General features: G+C 42.7%; 1 protein-coding gene across 1 annotated transcript in view; it reads left to right on the forward strand.

Annotated features, from left to right (window-relative positions):
- The first annotated feature begins 577 nt into the window (after positions 1–577).
- The window catches only part of BCL3 (BCL3 transcription coactivator), a 69,349-nt gene continuing 46,338 nt past the window's right edge, over positions 578–23,588 (forward strand). The window contains exon 1 of the mRNA XM_083162682.1: positions 578–1,597. Within this exon, the coding sequence (XP_083018808.1) occupies positions 1,228–1,597 (370 nt within the window). The 5' untranslated portion in view covers positions 578–1,227. The remainder of the gene's footprint in view (positions 1,598–23,588) is intronic.

Consider the following 23,588-nt stretch of genomic DNA (forward strand, 5'->3'; position numbering starts at 1 on the left):
GTTAGGTCGACGGGGTCATTAGGGCCACATGGGTTAGGTCGACAGTCAAAATGTCGACACAGTGTTTTTCACTGTTTTTTCTCTACCCAAATGTCGACACAGTCATCATGGACACAGGTTTAAGTGCACCGTGTCCCCTCGCATGGCTCGCTGCGCTCACCTTGCTTCAGGGCACTATTTAATTCTCCAACCATGCCCTAGTGGATGATAGGTTATGAAATACAAGTGAAAAACCTCATGTCGTCATTTTGACTGTCGACCTAACCCATGTCGACCTAATGGCCCTGTCAACCTAACCCATGTCGACCCAAATTCATGTCGACCTAATGGTGTCGACCTAATGACTGTCTAACAACTTGCTGGGGACCCAATGACCATATCCCGTGTAGATATAGGCATAAGAATCAAATGACAAAGCAGGAAAAGATTTCTATACAGTATAGATAGGACAACGATGCACAGACAGCAGCCCTGAGGTAAGGCTGTGCACTGTACAAGGAGTGGTTGTATGACTGGATGACACTCCCCTCCTAGTTTCCTTTTCATAGGAGGAGGAGCCCTTCAGGGAACAGGGTGAGAAATCACCTGGGTGTGTTATGTACTGAGAACGGGGAAGTCCCTGATTAAGAGCTGCTTCCTATACAGGCTGGCTGGCAGTCTGTGACTTGTTGGCTGAAGCTGGGGGACACTCCGGGGGAGTGAGAAGAGAGAGACTGGGAAGTGCAAGGGAGAGGGCTGGGGGAATCAGGATCTTTGATAGCAATTTAAGGAAAGAGAAAGGGGGACTCAGGTCAGTGCAGCTGGAAAGGCAGAGGAGGAGTGGGGAAACCCTGAAGTACAGTAAGGCAGGGGGGAAGCCCAGCAAAGTGTGCAGTGCATTATAGTGTCAGCTCCCACAGATACTTGTGCATTTCAGAAAAGTTTACATTATTAGAGCAGGGTCCGCCCATGATGGCAGAATGGACAGAGGAGAGAGCTGAGGTAGAGATCATGCAATGAAGTGACATACAGCATGCTCAAAGGCTTAAACATCATTGCTGTATGTGCAGTAAGAGGACAAAATAATATTGCTTGCCCCAAATATTAAAAGGGGAGGGGAGATAGGAAACATACAGGGAGGAGAAGGGAGGGGAGAACCAGAGAGAGGAGAGTGTCACACCATAGTGTCATCTCTACTGCTGTGCTCCCAGGGGATTATTGCAGCTGTTCTTCATGGAGTGACATCCAATGGACGGCCATTACAGCCACCCTACTGGAGCCATGGAGACCTCATCTCCCCTGGACCTCAGCATAAGAAAGGGCATCAACATGTTAGAGGTCATCTCCATGAGCCCCTCAAGATTTTGGACAAGAGGGTCGAAGGCCCTGAAAGAGGTGAAGTTGGAGAACGAGAAGCAGCAGGCAGAAGGCCAGAATGAATCACTTGATGAACAAGGACTGTACAAAGACCAAGCCTGTTTGCCCCTGCGGAAACGCAAGTATCCCCCTTCACCCAAGGATGGACCCCATGTAACATACCCAGATGAATACTCAGAGTGGACCAGGAAATGCTGTAGTCATCCTTATGTGGCAGTGTCCCTGCCAGCATATTACCAAGGTGAGTATCCTCAGGTGAGGCGGGGGGCAGATGTATCCAAAGCACCTTATGCAAGTTAATAGCAAATCTCATATGAAATTAGAGAAGCAGAAGTGCAAAATTGAGCGCTATTATCACCACTGTGGACAAATGTCTTATAATGAACTAGTAATAGATGCTCTGTAATATGCGTCATTGACAAATACATGGCGTACAATTCATTTTAAATGTAATCATTTTGCATAATTGATCAAATATGTAATTAGTATGTACAGCATGGACACACTGGAGTTTGCAATAAGTTTTATAGAAACGTGTTCGTTGTATGCAGTGGTCGAAGTGGGGCGGTATACGGGGGTATAGCATACCCCCACTTTAATCTGAAGATAAAAAAAAAAGTTTTTTTTCTCCCTCAGGATGCTCTCTGATCACTCAGCAGCACATATTGTGCTTTTGTAATACCCCTGTACAACGGGGCAGTCTGGCAGGGGACGTTGATGGACAGGGGGGTGTCCGAAGATGCGCACTATATTCACTCTTTACTTTTCCATACCCCCACTTCAAAATTTTCATACCCCACTTCAAAATTTCCACTTCGACCACTGGTTGTATGTACATATTTGTGGAATTGACAATATTTGACATCGCAGGAAGCTGACATTTTGCTTAAGCCAAATGCATGTGGAAATGTTTATGTGGACATGTTTACCTCCTATACCGCATCCCATTCCATTTATGTTATGCTTGTTACCATTGAGAGGAATGTTTCAGTTGTAGTGTCGGATGCACTGGAACGTAGCAAACGGTACTTCCTCATCTTTGCGGCCACAGCTTACGCCAGTTACGATAGCCACTTTCAAAATAGCATCATCGTCCACTAGCCATGCTTCGGGCTCAGTGACTCGCTCCACTTTGCTTGCTTCAAGTTTACTAAAGGTAAAAGATGGTGGCGTGGACCCAGGATGGTGCAGGTTACGCTACATAAGTTCCGTAGCATAAGCTGTGGCTGCAAAGATGAGGCAAAGCCTAGCAAAGACAATGCAAGATAAATGCACATCAAAATGCAAATAAATAGTGGCTGATCCAATTCTCATCTTGGTCGCAAATTACTGTCCTGGAACGGCACATCCTGACCAGCATCATCGCAGTATTTCCTTGCACCAAATATCCTACAGTAATTGGCAAGTAAGTGTGCAACCGAACATTGGGCCTGGTCCAGTAAGCCCTGCTCTTGGGCAAAAATGGGTAATTGGCGACATTTGCACAACTGCAGCAGCACATATGCACAAATCATAAACCGCAGTCTGATTAATGGGGGGGGGGGGGTTGGCAGAAATGGGGCATTGGGTGGGTGGAGACATGGCGGGTTGAGTGTGGTCTGGACAAGTGTCTGGTGAGTGTGGTCTTGGAGGAGTGTCTGAATTGTTTTTGGGGCGGTTCGCAGTAGTGGTTGAAACTGGCGCTGTGAGTCAAAACATCAAAACATGGCAGCCTTGCCCCTGCCTTCGAAGCCAGGGAGCTACCACAGAAATGAGCTAGGTGGCCTCCAGCATGTTAAAGAAAGCAGATATATTTTTGCTTTGTTTTAGAAAAACTGCAATTGAACCTGAATCAGGCCCTTCACGTGATCTTTGACAAGACATCGCTCCCAACTTACTCTACAGTATTTTTACATTTGGAACAGTGATACCTCTTTTTACTTATTTACTGTTTGCATATGCTTAAGTAACATTCCAACTGCATCTCAAATGTATAATACTGCTTTCACATTGCAGAAATAGTTAATGACACGGTATTCTTAAATGGGACTTTAAAACGGGTCTGAGCCTTGAGACCTTTCACATTGCAGGTGAAAACCGTTTTAAAAATCATTTAATACCATTCAAACCGTTTAACCCCCAAGGGACACATTTCAAGCCATTGAAATAGAGCTGTTCAAACTGCCAAAAAAGGGCTTCAAAACGTGTAGGACTCTGCTTTTTAACCGTGTTGAAATACCGGTTAACTTTAACCGGTAAATCAACTCTGGCACTTTCACATTGCAGCCTCAAACGTTTTAAAATGGAAAAAAAACGGCAATATACAGTTTTAAAAGTGCGATGTGAAAGGGGTATTATTTGAATAGCAATGTGTATGTACCTTATGGTTATATTTACAAAAGGTCAGTTGAAATAATAATAAAAATAAACTATTTTAAATTTTTCTTGGTCTATGTCAATGGTTTCCCACCCTGGTCCTCAAGTACCCCCAACAGTACATGTTTTCCAGGTCACCCAGCAGGTGCACTCATTATTCACACACATTTTAAAAGATCCACAAGTGGAGCTAATTATGTCACTATTGATTCTGTGTGGATACCTGGAAAACATGCACTGTTGGGGGTACTTGAGGACCAGGGTTGGGAACCACTGGTCTATATAAATTGATGTTGTGCTTCATTGAGTAAATTTAATATCGATTTTAGTAAATAAACATCAGTTTTATTTAGATTTAAAAGCAATACAAATGTATCTAAGTTGACTTTTTTAGTAAATATACTCATACTTGCCTACTATTGAAAACTAGTTTCAGGGAGATTAGTTGGAAGTAGAATTTTGCACAGCGCCCCATTGAGGGGGCGTGTCATGCTCCACCCAAAGGGCGTGTCTAGTTCCATATATGGAACGATTGTGAAAAGAGATTGTGAACATGGCACCTAGACGCATGGGTGTGTGCTGCTACTTCTGAGAGGAATTTTCTAAAATTACATATCCAAATGTAGATGAGCCCCAAAGCAGTTAGAAAGACCTACTATTCTTGCTAAAGTGCTGGGAAATGGTGCTGATGGCTAGGTGAAATGAGGGAGATAGCTAGACTAATGAGGGAGTGAGAGAGATTGCTCTTATTTCAGGGAGTCTCCTGCGGAATGCAGGAGGTTAGGCTACTATGAATATACTCAATAGTATTACACTTCTTATCATTACTACATGATATTGTGGGAAATATAGGAGTAAGCTTTGCTTTGAACGTAACCCATGGAGATGGGTCCTCAGCCAGTGCTGGGAGATGAGAGCATCTCCCAGTGCCTGCTATTGCATTGCAGTGAACGGGTTGGTTACACATTTACATTGCACAGACAGCAGGGTTTAATCAGTGTTCAACCCTGCACACTACACGGGTCCCTTTCAAATGGGAGCGTTTACACTGCCTGCAAACCTGGGTTTGTGCGTTTTCGTGCTAAAACCCGAGTTATTTATTAAAAGGGGTATTAGCAAGGGATTGGGAAACTCTAATTGAAGATACAATTTTGCTGCATTTCTGGAAAAAATTTAGTTTTTGACATATACAGTACTGATTATAGTGATGCCATTTTATTGTACAGTATTCTGTAGCTACTGACCACAATGTTTGCTAATATCAAATATGCACTACATGTTCTGCAGATGTAGGGTCTGTTGCAGATTACATGAAGAATCTGCACAATAACAGCTTTCTATGCCAGATCTCTATGAATAGCCCGGGATTTTTAAGTTTATAGTAAAAGCATCAAATGTGACACGCTGTACCATTCAGTGCAATTCTCTATACTGCCCCCATTTGTGGGTTTACTTTATTTCACAAGTGAAGTCTACTTGTATTGGTAAATTTGCACTCTTCTCACGCTATTTGCAGGCACCTTCATGCACATTGGAAAGTTTGAGGCAAGTGCATTAAATTATGACAATAGCACTTGTATATAATATGGTGAATAGAGATGCCATTACATCATGCAGTGTAAGGGACAAAGCAGAGCTGCTGCACATGCCCAGTGGGAGCAGCTTCTTCTACTTCATTTACTGTATGTGTGGATCTGAGCCCTCAAACATTGCAATGGACCAGAGAGTAGCTGCCAGGAGGAAGAGACAGGAGATATACCATGAAGTGGGAGATTGTGAGATTAGAAAGTGTAGTACTGGTTCTATTATGTTTGTGTATTTATTTATTATATGTTTTACCTTTTCCTGACCACTTATCTTATTTAAATGTTTGAAACATCCTATACTACAGACCATCCGTGCTGTTAAATAATAATACTGTATTTTATACAGTATCCAGTGTATACAAATATCAATTTTCAGGGCTGTTACCCCTCCCCCAGACTCCTGTACTTACTCCAATGTGCTGCAGAGTGGGAGACTTTGGATTACAATTGGAAACCTCCCTCTAAAAATGGGTAGAATGATGCTGTTTTAAAAAAGTATGTCATCGGACCAATTTGATGGTAATTGCACTGAATGTGAGGCCAGCATTTGATTACAGACAACACTGTCAGCTAAAGTGCGATAATCGATTTACCTTTTGTTTGTCAGCTCAGTGAGAAGGCAGACAGTACTGTAGATACTAAATATGCTGTCGTGAACATTATCAACTGCATTAGCATATATGATTCACAATGTCAACACCTGAAATAGGTCGATGTGGCTAAGGTCGACAGGGTTGGAAGGTTGACAGTATTAGGTCGACAATGGCAAAGTCGACAGTCATGAGTTTTTCACAGGTTATTTGTCCCACACATGGACACCACCAAAGTGTACCATGTCCCCTCGCCATGCTTTGGGCACGGTGCCTCGCTGCGCTCCGCACACTATTTTATATATTTTATTCTCCCACCATGTCGTAGTGGATAGTAGGGCATCATACCTCATAACATGACCCTACCCAGGAGGGACACAATGCTCTGCTTCCCTCTTAATTTATATTTGCAATCACCTGTTTTAAACAGGTTAATTGATAAGGATGATGGCAATCATAAATTAAGAGGAAAGTCCAGGAACCATGAGAGCATTGGGCCTTATTCTAGTTCACACTTTCTGACAAAATCCTTCTTAGATGGACAAAACCATGTGCACTGCAGGGGGGCAGATGTAAAATGTGCAGAGAGAGTTAGATTTGGGTGAGTTATTTTGTTTCTGTGCAGGGAAAATACTGACTGCTTTATTTTTACACTGCAATATAGATCTCACTTTGAAGTAAAACCACACCCAAATCTAATTCTCTCTGCACAAGTAACATCTGCCCCACCTGCAGTGCACATGGTTTTGTCCATCTAAGAAGGATTTAGTCAGAAATAGTGAACTAGAATAAGGCTCATTGTGTCCTTCCTGGTGAGGGTCATGTTGGGAGGTATGGATAGATCTTAAGGTGCCCACACACTAGAATGATTTTTTGGCCGATTTCTGATAAATCGGCCGATATATCGTCCGATGTTTACCGATAATCGTCCGATTTCGGTCTGATGCGCACTCCCGTGGATCTATTGCTAAATCTTCTGATCTTACGTGCTGCATGAAAGATCAGAAGATTTAACAAAAGATCCATAGGAACACACACGGGATCTAATAAGAAAAATCTTTGGTGAAGATGTGCACTTACCTGAAATCTTTTGTCCAGGACAGGCAAAAGATTTGAAGGCTAATTTATGCGCACATCTTAAGATCGCAGATCTTCTAGTGTGTGGGCAATATGTGTAATTTCACATTAGATCTATTGTAAGATCTGCAGCTCCCAGCATACTGGTTGTTAGCAGCATCTTCATACACTATTGTGATTTGGACCGATTTGACCCAATTCTGACAGATTGGCCCAGATGGCATGTGTAGACATCCCATCCGACTCTTTGTGGGTGCTTTTCTGCTCCTACTATGTATTAGGTCCGATTCCGTAGGTGTGTGCCAGCAGTGAAGTCCTGCTGACACACACCTATTTGCAGGTCTGGGCAGGGAGCGGGCGGCAGAGGTTCAGGTGGCAGAGGTCCAGCCAGTGTGGCAGGGAGTATACGGCAGAGGTCCGGGTGGAGAGGCGATGAGTAGGCGGCAGGGCAGATTTAAAAAAAAAAAACTGTTAAAAGACTGTCCAGCCGCCGTATATACAAACTGGCCTTTTGCTCTATGGAAAGAGATTTTTCAAACTCAGTCAGAGCATATATTGGCATATGGGCATATTCAATTGGGGAAGAAATCAAGGCACAGGGTCTTTCCATCAGATTTAGTTTTTTTATTGTTCAATTGAAGAAATGAAAGCAGTGATTTACTGTATATAGTCAGGGTCAAACGCAGGATTTTCAAGAGGGGGGTTCCAGAGAGGGGTGATCTCGACGGTCAGTATACAGACATCGGAATCCAGCCTGCCGGTACTCTGACAAAATTGCCCAATGTGTATGGAGCTTTAGAGTGTGGTTATAACCGCTACTCGTGATAGATTCACTCTAGGTCGACAGTCATAAGGTCAAACAGTCAAAAGGTTGAAAGCTAATACATCGAAATGGAAGAGGTCAACATACTGTAGTTTAAAAATTGTGAATTTAAATAACAGGATAACAGTCCGCAGCACTGTACTGTATTTCATGGAATCTAGTAGTACATTGTATATGCTATTTGATGGTGTAGTATTTGTGAAACATATCGGATGTAGCTGATGTCTTTTCCTGTTTTTGATTGTGGTATTTCGTGCACTGCTCCAAGTTGCGGAGAAATGCGACTGTTATTGCTCCATTTTCCTGGAAAACTCTTTAAAGTAAATTTACCAGGAAGAAGAAGTGTTCTGGGAATTCTACACACTGGTCGGGGATTACACAAATCACACAAATGAAATAAAGAGACTGGGGCACACTTATTACTGGTGGAAGAATTAGATAGTGTTAACTCTGCCCTATTTGTATAATATGATATTGTGGCCCTGCTTCAGAGTTTGGCAGCCATTTTTTTTCCAAAGAACTACACATTTCAGCCTGCTTTGTTCGTCAGATGATTTTAAGACGTACTTACTTGTTTTTCCATAACAGCTAAAGGGCTGCAGATTGCTTAACTCTAAAGGCCCTCACACATTATTCTGAGGGATCGCATGCAGCCTTGCATGTGGTATCTTGGCAACTCCCTGCGGCTAGGGCCACATAAGATACATGCGGTCCTTTTGCATATGTTGTATCTTATCCATTCACTGTCCCAGGACACAATGTACTAAATTACTAAATTTGCATCTATACTACAAACGTCAAAAGGAGAACACCGTAATGATATGTGTTGGAACCGCACTAACGAGGGGTTTGAGATACAGATGTATCTTCACAGGTCTCTGGGCAAATGGCTTCAACCAGTTTCCAAGTGATTTTTCTACTGCATAGGTGCACACTGAGATGAAAATGGCTGCCACGCCATTTTTCAAGTGATCTGTGCAGCGATACTACTGCAAACGCGGAATGGTATACGGTCACTAGATCGACAGTCGTAAGGTCGACAAGCATTAGATCGACCACTGAAGTTCAACATGCCTTAGGTCCACACATGAAAATGTTGACATGGCATTAGGTCGACGTTGGGGAGGTCGACATTCAAAAGATCGACGGGGTGTTCACTTTTTTTTAACCGACATGTGGCGACAGGCGGTATTTCATGCCCTTCATTCCACTAAGGAAGGCATGTCCAAACTGTGACCCTCCAGCTATTGTGAAACTACATATCCCAGCATGCCTTGCCATAGATTTAGCACTCCCTAATACCAAAACTATGGCAAGGCAAGATGGGACTTGTAGTTTCACAACAGCTGGAGAGCCATAGTTTAGACATGCCTGTACTAAGGTGTGGAGGGGGAGTATAATAGTGTGCCAAGAGTAGCCCAAAACATGACGAGCACAGCCCGCCATGTGAGGGGACACGCTGCTATTTCGGTGTCCATGTAGACTGTATTGACGTTTGGGGGAAAAAAAGTAAAAAAAACCATGTCGACCTTTTGACTGTTGACCATTCCCAATGTCGACCTCATGCTTGTGTCAACTTAATGACCCTAAAGCCATGTCGACCTTTTTAATGTGGTGACATTTAGTAGTCGACCTAATGACCCCAATACCCCAAGGAACAACTGTGGAGTAAGGACTCAATAAATAGGTACTGGGGGTGTGGGGTGGGCTGCTTTGAAGTGTTAAGCCCCATACACACTAGCGGGTATAGTAAAATATATTGCTTAGAAAGGGCTTTTGGAGCGATATATTTTACTATATCCTCTTGTGTGTACACACAATATCGTTAACTACCCCTGCTTTCGACTGAACATCCAGGTCAATTTGGCTATATAGCCATCGACCTGCATGTTCAGTGGGTCCCAGTGACGTCATTGACCAATATTGTTTGCCAATATCATTCAGTGTGTAAACTCGATATTACAATTTACCATAGATCATATCGGTCATATACTTATATGTTTAACTGAATACTAGTCTAAAGACTTCCAGTACTGGTACAACATAAAACATACATTTCTGTGGAGAGGGAAAGATAAAATTCCAATATAGTGGCACTGTTAGATGCGCCCGAATCAGTTATAGGAGCTATCAGACATGGTTTTTAAATTCGGACAAGGCATGAGGCGTAATTAGGCATTAACGGTTTACATACAGTTTCTGTAGAATCTTTGAAAAAAATACAGTTGAGTTCAATGTAGCAAAGCGGAAATGCAGTTCTAGAGCTTTAATGCTCCCATACACCTGATTTCACCTGATTCCGTCGGATTGGTCTGAGAAATAAGGTGAAATTGGCTCAACTTGAATTTCCCGTGTGCATAGGACCGAAGTCTTTGGTCGAACGGGCTGCACAAAAGATAAACTGTATGTGCAGCGGCCACCCATTCATTTGTAAGGTTTTTTTTTTAAATTCTTCTGCCCCCCCCCCCACCACCACACCACCACCACTCCTGCAGCTCCTCGATAGTCCTTACATGCAATAAATCGACGGGATTTAATGCATGTAAAAAATGGTACATCAAGTGCCAAATTGTATGTGAGCCAGGGTTGCCTACTTTTGGGCTTCCCAATATGGGAGGAAAAGGGGTTGGGGCTGACAAACATGCCGAGAAAGGATCCAGCTGAGAAATCGGGTCGGATTGGGCTGAGAAATCAAGTGAAATCGGCCCAACACGAATGTCCCGTGTGCATCGGACCAGAGTCGGAGGTCCGATGGGCTGCACAAAAGATAAATCGTATGTGCAGCCACCAGCTTTCTCAGCCAATCAGCCACCCATTCATTTGTAGGGTTTTTTAAAATTCTAATTCCTTCCGGCCCTACTGCTGCTCCCCGATAATCCTTACATGCGATAAATCGCATGAGATATATCTATGTAAAAAATGGTATATGGTATGTATATAAGTAAAAAATGGTACATCAAGTGCCAAATTGTATGTGAGCTAGGGGCTGGTGGCTGTGGCCGTGCCGAGAAAGGGGTGGGGCTGGAGACGGGACAAACATGATGAAACCTGTTTGGGGGTGGGGCCATAGCAAACTCATCATCGTGACCCCGCCCGCCGTATTACAGGCATTTCACAGTGGGGGGGGCATGATGATGCGATCCACGTCATCAGGTACCTGGGGGGCCGGGATGCGGACCCAATTTTGATATGAGCCCTCCCTCTCAAGAGAAACTGGGTCTGATTTGTCATTAGGACAAGTCTGACTACTGTTTCAAAGAAAACATTTTGAACTTTTCAAAACTACCGTATATACTCGTGTATAAGCCGTCCCGAATATAAGCCGAGGCCCCTAATTTTACCAAGAAAAACTGGGAAAACTTATTGACCCTAGTATAAGCCTAGGGTGGGAAATGCAGAGTGCCATATGTGTGATAAGCAAGCAGTGTGACATGTATGTGTGAATGTGGGGAGCACTATGTCATGCTGTATACTGTATGTATGTATGTATGTATGTATGTATGTATGTATGTATGTATGTATGAGGGGATCAGAATCTCTGGCCGGCACTCACCTGTCCAGCACCTGCTGCAGGGACACACTGCTGCTGCTGGGATCAGACATGACATCCCCGGCCTCCTGTCAGTGGCAGCGCTCAGGCCGAGTGTCTGCATCGCTCCTCTCGCCCCCCAGGAACAGGTCACTGTGCTCTGTCAATGAGGGGAAAACACCAGCGCCGCGTCCTGACAGAACATCGCATCACTTCATGCGACAACACGGCAGCCCCGGACACCAGGAAGTGAGGAGGACAGCAGCAGCGCATGGAAGAAGTGCACTGCCGGCGCACTGTGTCCATGTACTTCCGGCAGTGGCGCCTCCATCCTCTTCACCCGTGTATAAGCCGAGGGTGGGTTTTCAGCAAAAAAAAATGTGCTGAAAAACTCGGCTTATACACGAGTATATACGGTATATCAAATTTTTAATTTGTGCACAGCAATGTAACTCCTACAAGACAAAATTGTAGATGGGTTCAATGTTAGAATCCCATGATAATTAAAGCAAATATCCATGAGAAAAATGTTCTTAGCTAATCAATCGCATGTGCTTGTGCATTCCTTTACCCTCATGTTGTGGTTTCTGTAAAAGAAAAATGAGCATGTTTCCTCCTTCCTTACGCAATTTATCAATAGAGATTAAAATACAATGAAACTATGAAAGGAAATACAACTGATTCCGTATACATTGCAAGAGACCTTTATGGTATTTGTATATCAACATATAATTATATGGTGTACAAGCAAAAAAACACCCAGTAACAAATCTTCTAGACATGGGACAGTCCCCGAGGTTGTGAACAGTAACCAGTGGGGATGTGATCAGTCTAGAGCAGAAACAGGTTACATGCAACTTAGCATTTTTATCTTTGAGTGTTGTAGCTGTCTGTGGTTGGCAGCCTGGATAGGCTGCAACAAGGAACCATGGGCTCTTGTACAAACAAGCAAGGCAACCTCCTTGGCATTACAGTTTGTGATGTAACACTTTGTTATTGTAAATAGTCTGAGTATGTGAGTGTGATACTCTGCTGCTTTATCCAAGAATTATGCCTCACATTTATATATATTACAGATAGAAATCTGTTACTGTCAATTGACACAAACTTTATAACCCTTTTCAACCCCAATGTCTGTTCAGGTTCAACAGCCCTAGCGCTAGTAGCCGATCCAAAGGTGAGCCACTTTAAAATAACATCGTTCAACATTCAATGTTCAATTTTTTTTTTTACAATTATTTTAACTATTTAAACCAGACTGTTTGAATTTCAAAACAAAAAATAAAATTGGACTGCAAATGGTTAATATGATTCAACTTTATATGTTAGGGTATGGATCATTAGGTCACCAGCATTCTGGTAGACAAGCATTAGGTCGACATGCAGGAAGGTAGACATGACTTTAGGTCAACAGGGTCACTAGGTCGACATTGGGAAAAAAGGGAACATGTTTTTTTTTTTTTATTGTAACCAGAATGTCAACACAGTAAACAAAAACACTAAAACATAGCACTGCGTCCCCTCGCTGCGATCGCCATGCTTTGGGCATGGTAGCTGCCGACCTCGAATAGGCAGAGAAAGGCATTATGAGCCTTGGGAATCTTCATACCAGCCACAGTACTTATTATTATTATAAGACCCATTCAGCAACAGGATCACCTGCATTTCCCCACAGCACAGAGCAAGTGCCCATAGCACGTGGGACCAGTATCACCTGCATTTTCCCACAGCACAGAGCCCACAGCACGTGCGACCAGTATCGCATGCATTTTCCCACAGCACAGAGCAAGTGCCCACAGCATGTGGGTTCAGTATCACCTGCATTTCCCACAGCACAGAGCAAGTGCCTACCGCACATGCGACCAGTATCACCTGCATTACCCCACAGCACAGTGCAAGTGCAAACATCCGTGTGAGGAGATACTATTCATCAGCAGGATTTAAATTCAGGTCTGCAAAACCCATTATGCTGCAAATATAGGAAATACCAGCAGCAGAGGGTCTCCAGGGACATATTTATGGCTTTATATGATTGACATTGTGACTGTCTGTATGAAATCATAAAATTGAAAAACTGCAAAAACAATTGTCCTCAAGCTAATCAAAGCCAATTAAGTCTCATTAGTTAATTGAAGCGTTTTTAGAATAATCGATATCTATATCCAATTGGGATTCTGTTTTGGTAATTACCTCCTACTGCATGGTGACATACTGTAGGGCCTGGTTCTGGTTGCCTCGATCTGACGCAAATTTGTTCGGAGCACGTATCTCAGCCTACTACGCATGCGTACCTTTCACAAAGCACATGTGCAGGTCTGGGCAACCGTGTACGCTCGCGACCTTACATATAGAAATACACTAGCAAATGAGCTCATGTAAAGTAGGCATAATGTGGTCGTATGGATGGGCGCGGCCACAAAACTCGGTACAACTGGGGCGTATACTAGGGTGGAGACTAAAAGTGCTGGGCGGTGGCTTCGTTCCACTGTGTTCGGACTGATCAAGGTCAAAATTATTCTCTAAAAAAAGCAAGTCTCACACCTCGCAGGCCAGCCGCTTAGCGTCCCACATTCACACGGGCAGGCCAGCCGCCTAGCGGTCCCACATTCACACGGGCAATCAACACGCACAATTGCTAAAATACATGCACCTGCACGCAATACTCACCCATGCAGCATACAAGTTTCTCTCATTAACCAAGTCATGGCAGCCGCACGGGAAGCACAGTTTTGCAGTTTAAACATTTTCACTTCTCTGCATTTATATCTCTTATAGCTTTCATTGTTTTTACCCACAATAACTGTAATATTCTGAGCTGCTTTTATGTGAATTTGTGCTGTGGCGTGTGAAACACCCGTTACGTGGTCAATAGAGACAGCGTGGGAGAGATTGATTTGGATCCATTTCTTATCCTGTTATGTAATATGCCCTTATTGATTTTAAACCTGTAAAATGTGCATCCAGGGTAACCCTGATCTTGGTTTTTAATGCACATCCATGCGCCCACGGAGACATGTTTGCACCCATATACTGTAACGATTAGGGTTAAGGTTAGACTGCAGCCAGGTTTAGGGCATAAATATACTATAATGCTGAGTTGATAGACAACCATTGACATTCACAATTTATACATTATGTCCATGTCAACATTGGGAACGTCTACATGTCGACATTCTGATTGTTTTCATTTTATACCACACCCCTTTGCATAGCCCCTCCTCCTCACTGAAGCAGCAGCCTCAGCGGGATCTTCCTGCTTCCTGGGCACTGTGCGGCTGCAACAGGAGAGGAATAAAAGAGCTCTCTATTAGGTAAATGAGGGGAGGGGAAGTGTATACATTATGGTAGGTAATAGTAAGCTTTATCAACAAGCTTTGGAGACTGCTGATTAATTTGATATACAGAACTTCTATATCTCGGCACACTATGTGTGCTGCGTGATCCGTGCAGGATACACAGACCGTGCGTGTATTGTCTATCCCTGTGGGCGATGGCAACGTGCAGGACCACATTGCTATATTCTGTACACACGGAGCGATCCGGGTGTACTTCCTAAGCAATTTAGTCAGATCGCTTAGAAAATAGCCCCAAATCGTCCCCTGTGTACGGGCCTTAAGTCTGTCTGCCGAATCTGTATACAAAGTGCTAGAACATATAGCCTCAGCTTTATTTTACTATTTATGTTATGTTCTGTTACAGACTCAGTTGCACAAAGTTATAAAAGTGGTACATATCCAAAATAATCAACGCAGGCTGTTGGCATCGTTTTTGTTACTTAGATGAGTTTTTTGCAAAAAAGGACACACGCTAGCAGAGTTGCATGGGGTATTGGGGCTAGATGTATGAGGACACATCTGTATGTAGGTTATTATTATAAAGGATTTTTTATATTACTTACATTGAATCGACTTGTTACTGTAATGATGAATTGCTTCATACTTTTTGAGGAAAGGTTAAATAACGATGGGTGTGATATTGTAAGGCAATCAAAAATACTCTCTGTACTTCATGACAGGAACTAACAGCTTCTGCATTATATGGTCGTCACTGTGGTGCTTTCTGTATTGTATGGAGCTCACTGTGAAACTATTACATTGCAGCCACTGTGATGCTCTCTGTTTTGTATGTTTTGTCAAATCAATGCTCTATGTATTGTTTGGTGGTCACGGTGAACAGTTATAGGGTAAAGTTATGCATTCTTCTGTCACCTGGGGCAATGATCTAGCTCATCAGTTGTCTTACTTGGACCTTCTATGCCAATGGTGAGTTGGAGAGGTGCAAGCTAAGCAATGGTTGTTCCTATGGATTAGCAGCAGCAGTATTGCCATTCACCTCTACAGTGTCTGTCTCTTGCTTCTGAATTTACCTATTTAAAAGTAGGAGAGTGCCAGGAGATTAAGCCACAATTAAGTCCAGTCACAGAAAGACTTGCCAAGTCTACGGGAGGAATTGGGAAAGTACCGGGCACTGAATTGCTTATAAATTTCTAATACATCATCTTGAATGTTGATTTTAACACACACTGAGGAATACTGGCTGAGTGGCAGCACTAACTGTAATCCATGTATTAAAGTAATCAGCACCTGTTGTGTACTTTGTAGGCTCTGAACTGATGATATCAGTATATGTCTACAATACAGGTTTTAATAGTACTAGTCTAATGCCCCATACACATGTCCGATTCTGACTAGCTTTCGATTCGATTTTGACTATATAGTCAAAATCGAATAGACATCTAATGGTTTTCAGCCGCATTTGATGCCGATCTCGATGCGCAACACTGAGGAAACTAAATCAAATGTGCAGGCAAGACTATATAGTACAGATCTGTACTAAATATTCAAAATCTAATGCTTTTTGCTTGCCGTGCGATTCGATTCTGATTTCATCAGGATTGAATAGCAAGGCATTTGCACCGTGTGTACACCCCTTAACAGGCGCTCTTGAGTTTTACAATGAAGAAAAATTTCTCTGAGGAGAAAAGATTGTGGAGGCGCTCAACACCAGTATTTTACTAAACAGCTTCTAAAAAACAGTGGGGGATATTTATTAGGAGGAGATATTCAGAAAGTGAGAGATTTTGTAAGAAATATCCAGTTTTTTTTTAAAGCAGCAATCAATTACATTGGAAAACCAGTTTAATGTTGCAGTGTAAATGATTGCTGCTTTAAAAAAAACTAGAGATTTCTTACCAAACCTCTCACTTACTGAATCTCTCAACCTATTAAATTTCACCCAGGGTATTTACTCCTGTACATATAACCAAAACAAAAACACATAAGCAGCACTGAATAATATTTAAAAGAACACCACAATCAACATATTACTTGCACACAGTTAAAAGTTAAAAACCTATAAGACATTATAATTGCTCTTCTTTAACATCAGTTACTATATTGCCCCTTTATTGTCCAGACTTAATCCTCTGTAGACTGGTCAATAATAAAGTTGGATTACCTCATAGCAGTGCCTCATAGGCATATATTCAATGCCGTGGGCGAGCGGTGACTGCGAGCAGGACTTTTTGCTCGCAGTCACCGCTCACCCTGTCAGTATTCAACTGACCCCCCTCATTCACAAATTCCCCCTCGCTCCGTTTTTTGAGCGAGGGGGAATTTGCGAATGTGCCTCCAAAAACTGCGAGAATCGAGGCTAATTACAGCGAGTTTGCTGCACTAGCCGCGGCTCTCGCAGTTTAGGGGAATCCACGCAGTTCTGCGAGGATTCCCCCGGAACGTTGCATAGTGCGAGTGGCCGGCGCGGGGGTTAAACTGCGAGGATCACTGGTTTTCTGTGATCCTCGCAGTTTAACCCCCTCGCCGGCCGCTTGCACCGGCATTGAATACCTGCCATAGACTTGGTACAGAGGAATTCTATCCATTTCACCACTAGAGGATCTGGATTGTTGCGATTCCTCAGTCCAAAATAGGGTTAGGTTGGGTGTAGGTGTCTTCAAATGGCAAATCATCTGGTAATGGTGATATGTCTGGGACTGGGTCAGAAGTGGTCAAGATACGGGACCAAGAGGGTGTCTGTAAAGATGTGTAATTAGCGGATGGTACACATGCAACTTGGGTTCTATCTGGGCAATATAGGAGAAGACTTTAAAGAACAGCCAAAGGGAGCCAATGCATTAATGTCTTATATATTTTTAACCTTCAACTGTGTGCTAGTAATATGTTGATTGTGGTAATTAATTATATATTTTTGTAAACTCCAATCACTTATAATATTTTTTTTTGCGCTGCTTATGTGTTTTTTTGTTTTGGTTCGTGATTCCTGATCACCTCCAGGACAGTATTTTATTTAATGGTATTCAGCCTACAAAAACATTAGTAGAACTTTTATGCTGTCCCCTTTTTTCATTTTTTGAACGGTGCTAGAATGATAAATTGGTTTGAAAATTGTCCCTTCTCTCTAGAATATTCTCTAAAGCCAAGTACACAGTGGAGTGACGGGGATTCATGCTGACACACTGAGCTATATGTACGATATGCCGGTCCCATCCGTCCAGCCATGGGCTTATTGCCCATTGTGTAATGCATAGTCCACATTTTCCTAACGAACTAAAACCCCAAATGGCGCTGTGCAAGAGCCAGTCCCTTCTATGCTAATAAAAGCAAAATGGAGGTTTGAAATGTGAATGGACATGTAACACCAAGCCCTCCGTCACTCTGTAGTAGAGGAGTAGCTACTTCTGTAGTAGTTGCATTCCTGTTTAAATGATCATCTGCCTCTACCGCTCTATTTTTTCTACCTCTCACTTTATTCTTCCCAAGCCATGTCCATCATCTTTACGTGATTCCATGTGTTAGACACATTTGTTATTTACATCTCAGGCACATTTAAGTAACGGTCCAAGAAACGACATTAAGCCTCCAAAATTCAGGTAGTTTCCAGGGCTTTCTTTTATTCTCATGAGCTTCCCATAACCCAGTGGGGATAAACGTGCTTTCCGCGTTTTCTATTGAGTAATATTTCTGCTTTTACATTGTAATCAGCTGTTATAGCTCATAAACAAGTAGATCAAATCAACACAGCAAATAACTACGATAAGTTGTACACGTAAAAATTAGTTTATGACTGTAAACTGTTTATTATTTATTTATATTCTGCTATGATGAATTGTTCCTGTCTCCTACACAAACCGGGGGAAATGTTTTACGAATTTCAGAAATAAGGTATAATTTCCCTATCTTTAAAAGCTTTTGATAATACTTTCTGTTGTACCTATGTACTTACTGTACTGGGCAGCACAGACGGTGTAATGGTTAAATATCACAAAAAGTTAGTATCCCTGATTCTGCGCTTCTATTTGCCTGCCACAGAAATGATATATGGATGATATTCCCAAACCTCCAAATGGTTTAAACTAGTGGTTCCTAAACTGTGTGCCGTGGCACCCAGGGGGGCCTTAGGTCACTTGCAGGGGTGCCTTGGATTGGTTTTCCAGGACCAATTCAAATGGCCCAAGCAGCAGACAAAACTAGTGCTGGTGGCTTCCAATAATAAAATCTATGGACAAATAGAATCAATTCGTATCCATCACCATATAATTGAACATAAGGATGATGTAAAAACATAATTTACTTAATTTCATATTTTTGTTTAGACATTTTTAAATAAGAAACGTAACCACAAAAAAATTCTGACACTCTAGGGTGCCGTGATTTTAGAAAGTTTGCGAACCACTGGTATAAACAATATAACGAAAATTAATATAACTCAAACGGTGCCAAAAGAAAGATTACTGATTACCAGTCAGTTACTGGAATATACAGTATGATGAGAACAATAATAAAAATGAAATTATACTTCCATTCAAGTGAGTATTAATCCACCTTGCTTTAAAAGCACTTTCTTCAAATGTATGGGAATCCAAGAAGTACATCTACAGGAGGAAAAGAAGAGCTTATAATGGTGAAGCCGGTTTTTAATACAAATAAAACATATACGACCACAGATACAACCACACCAGGGTGAGTTTTTCCTGACGTGGTTGCATCAGATGCAACCAATCAGTAACGCTCAGTGAGCAGCTGCTGGAAGGTAATATTCCAGCAGCTGACAATCACAGAAGGATCTCCTGGAACCCAGGGGCGGATCCAGGATAAAATGACAGGGGGGTCACCATGATAAAAGAGGGTTTAGGTGGGGGAGGGGCAGTGTTAGTGGCGCCAGTGTACATGCTAAGAAAGCGGCAGAGAGAGGGTGGGAATGGGATTAAAAATAGGCCCTGGCATTTAAAGTATACAGGCCCACCATGGCAACAAAAGTGAAGGATGTAGTTGTGTGCGCGCCGAAGGCGCGCTCCGGAAAAGGGAGTGTGGCCACTCAACAGGGGGCGTGTCCTTGAGTGTAGTGTACCACACCATATACATCTTCTACACATTATGCAACAAAATACTAGAAACCCCATAATACTTTCCCCTTACACATAATGCCACACGGATTGAGCCAAAATTGACATAATAACACACGGATTGAGCCAAAATTCACATAATGCCAAATGGATTGAGCCAAAATTCACATAATACCACATGGATTGTGTCAAAATTCACATAATGCCACATGGATTGAGCCAAATTCATAAAATGCCATACGGATTGAGCCAAAATTCACATAGTGCCACATGGATTGAGCCAAAATTCCCATAATGCCACACAGATTGAGCCAAAATTCACATAATACCAAACGGATTGAGACAAAATTCACATAATGCCACACGGATTGAGCCAGAATTCACATAATGTCACACAGATTAAGCCAAAATTCACAATACGCTTCATAAACAGGGACATTGTCCACCAAAGGCGCGCATTGAACATTTAAACCATAATGTCCATTACACGTTAAACGCCATTATGTCCATTATGTATTATGCCAAACACCATAATGCCTATTAAAAATTATGCTACATAAGTGCTGCTTATCTACATGCTCATTGCCAAGGGTTCCATGCTCATTGCCAGAGGTTCCATGCTCGTTGCCATGTGGGATTACATGCTCATTGCCAAGGGGAATACATGCTCGCGGTAAATGGGGGACAGCCGCCGCCAGGCAGAAGTGATAGCCACTGACAGTGGCAGAGCCTGGCTGTATTCAGAGCACTGCAGGTCCCAGCTATTTGAAATAATACCCCTTTCACACCAGAAAATGCATTCCCAGGTTGGCCCCTTTTACACCATCCTAGTCCCTGCATTTAACCGGCTATATATTCGGAACCAACTGACCCATTTACATGAGACAACTATCATATTGAAGAACTTTTGTGTGGGCTTCGAATGATTTTGGTCCAGTGAAACTGAAACGTTTGGCTCCAGAGTAATCTGCCCTCAAAGAACATGAACAGCCATGAAATTACATTTCAAAAATAAAAAAATCGGTTTGCACGCAATATCTCTGGAACCGATTGACTGATATGGACCAGCCTGATATCATATTGAAGGCCCAGCGATTTAGAATTGAATGAGAGTTGGGGAACTGGCAGCCGTCGGAACGGGGTGGGGGTCGGAATTTATAGGTACCATATTATCCTATGGGGAAAAAATGTTACAGCTTTGCCAGGGGATATCTCTGGTTTCCGGGGGGCTAGAGATATGGTGCTGGGCTCGTTGGAAAGTCCTGGTCCTCAGCTACAAAATGAAATGACAGGGGGGGGGGCACGTGCCTGGGTGCCCCCCTCCCCCCTGAATCCACCACTGCTGGAACCTATTTTCCTTGTTCCCTCCCTCGATACCTGCCGTGCAACCAATCACTAACGACCAGGCATCCTGACAACAACCCAGTCCTCTGTCTGCAGAGTTTAGCAGCTGCCAGGGAAATGTAAATGAAACACCTTTCGTCTTCCCTGTGTACAACTGGCAGGTAAAGAGAGGTGCAGCCACTGGGTAAAAAAAAAACAAATTCCAATATTTCAATGATAACTGATGTTTGGGGGGAAAAATGGGTGTGGTATGGCGGTCCAACAGTCAGGATTCTGACATTGGAATCCCGACCGCAGGTATTCCGACAGGTAGTTGAGTGCAACAAAGCCCCTCTGGGCTCGGTGCCTTGCTACGCTCTCCACAGGTTATATTTTCCCTTTATGAGAGAATAGCCCATGTAAATTGAGCAGTCGGGATTCCAATGTTGGACTAATGACCGTCGTAATCCTGATGAATTTTAATTTGCTGTTCTAATCTTAATTCAATTGTACAATATCTGACAAATTCTGAGCAGTCTTTGGAAAAGATTAGTCAGATAAGTGGTCAAAAAAATAATTACATATACAATAAAACAAATACATACAGTATATGTGAAAAAGCCTGTAGTTTTTGGAATTATTTCTAATACAGTTATTCATGTTGATACACTAAAGAAGCTTCAGTGAAAGAAAAATTATTATACATTATAAACACCACCATGCCATCTATGGTGGTAGCTGTTGGATTGTATTACGCTCTTAAGTACAAATATAATTATAGTTCTCTTAACTACAACCAAATTTAATTATAGTGCATATGCAATCTTTACTTTGTCATCAATTAATACAATAATTCATTATGCAGAGACTGGAGTTGAGCCTAAGGGGAAATTACTTGTTTCATTACCACTGTAAAATATAGTTATAGTTTAAAAGAAGATTCGACCACTCCACTCTGCACAAGATCGGTTCACTATTACAGGACTTTCATCGGGCTGCTTCCATCCTATGGATGCCCTTCCATGCACAATAAGACTCTCTACTAGCCTCCAAACCTTCAAGCGTTCCCTGAAAACTCACCTCTTCAGGCAAGCCTATCATATTTAAGCATACTTGCCTACTTTTGAAAACTAATTTCAGGGAGATTATAGTTGGTAGCAGAAGTTTGCACAGCTCTCCATTGAGGGGGCATGTCATGGTCCGCCCACAGGGTGTGTCTATTTCCATATATGTAGAGATTGTAAAAAGAGATTGGGAACGTGGCACCTATAAGCGTGGGTGTGTACTGCTACATCTGAGAGGAATCTTGTAAAATGACTTCTATCCAAATGTAGATGAGCCCCAAAGCAGTTAGTAAGAGATACTATACTTGGTAAAGTGCTCGGAAAGCAAAGTGCTGATGATTCAATGTAAATGTATATCTCATTCCTTTTTCTCCAAATATGTAACAGTGTAATGTGGGTTAGGCGAAATGAGGGAGATTGCTGGACTAATGACGGAGAGAGGGAGATTGCTGCTATTTCACGGAGTCTCCTGCAGAATGCAGAAGGGTAGGCAATTATGTATTTAAGTACCACACCGATAACCCTCTGAGACGCTTATGTATTATATACAGTAGCTTTACTTCTGGACTTGCAAGTATGTAAGGGCCCCAATTTAGCAACTGATGGTGATAAATGTATGTAAAACATATTACTTGGATAGTAAATATGGGCCCCCTTCAGCTCTGGGACCCATAGCAACTGCACCCCTTGCACCTATGGTAGTTACGCCCTTGCCCCTTATCTCCAAGTCTGTGTGTTGTTACCCAGTTTGATTCATCACTGTCAACAATTGTAACTTGCAACTGAATCTTCTTTGCGTCTGCGCAGGTGCATTTCTGTGCATGTGCTGGCGCTGGGTGTGAGTGGCTCGCGAACTACATGTTCACCATCCTGCTGGAGCCTAGCAGTGCAGACGGTGGGCGTGGAGCAGTGGCGGGGGGCATAGCCCATGGGAACGCCCAGCGTTTCATGGACGTTCTTATGAAAAAACTGGGTGTTCCCATTAAAGTGGGCCGGGAACAGGGCTGCTCAGATCAGGCAGGAATTCTCTGACTCTGGCAGCAGCCGCCACTGTCTCTGGGAGGACGGCGGAACACGTGACAGGGCGCCCAGTGCGTGTAGGCAGTGGGTAAGTTCTCTCTTAAGGTGTGTACACACGGTAAGATATAGTGCACAATCTAGCACACTAGCTAGCTAGTTTTGCATAGTATGCTAGATAGTGCACGATATCTTACCGTGTGTATGCACTATCTGACGTAAGATGCGCGCTCCCGCCGGTCGTATGGGAGGGAGCTGCTCGGATGAACATGCAACTCAATTCTGTCTAGAAAGCATAAGATAGTATAGTGTATTATAGCTGTAACGTCATATCGTATATGATATCTTATGCACATTGTATGTTATTTTAAGCACAAATTTTATGCTTTTGTCCACTGGGACTTTCCTGGGAAATAGTATATAATATCATACAGAACATAAATCGTACCGTGTGTACGCACCTTTACGCTCCTCTGTCTCCTCTCAACGATAGCTGCCTGTCATTT

This window comes from Crinia signifera, chromosome 19 (genome assembly GCF_055691185.1).
Source record: "Crinia signifera chromosome 19, ASM5569118v1, whole genome shotgun sequence".
Lineage (NCBI taxonomy): Eukaryota > Metazoa > Chordata > Amphibia > Anura > Myobatrachidae > Crinia > Crinia signifera.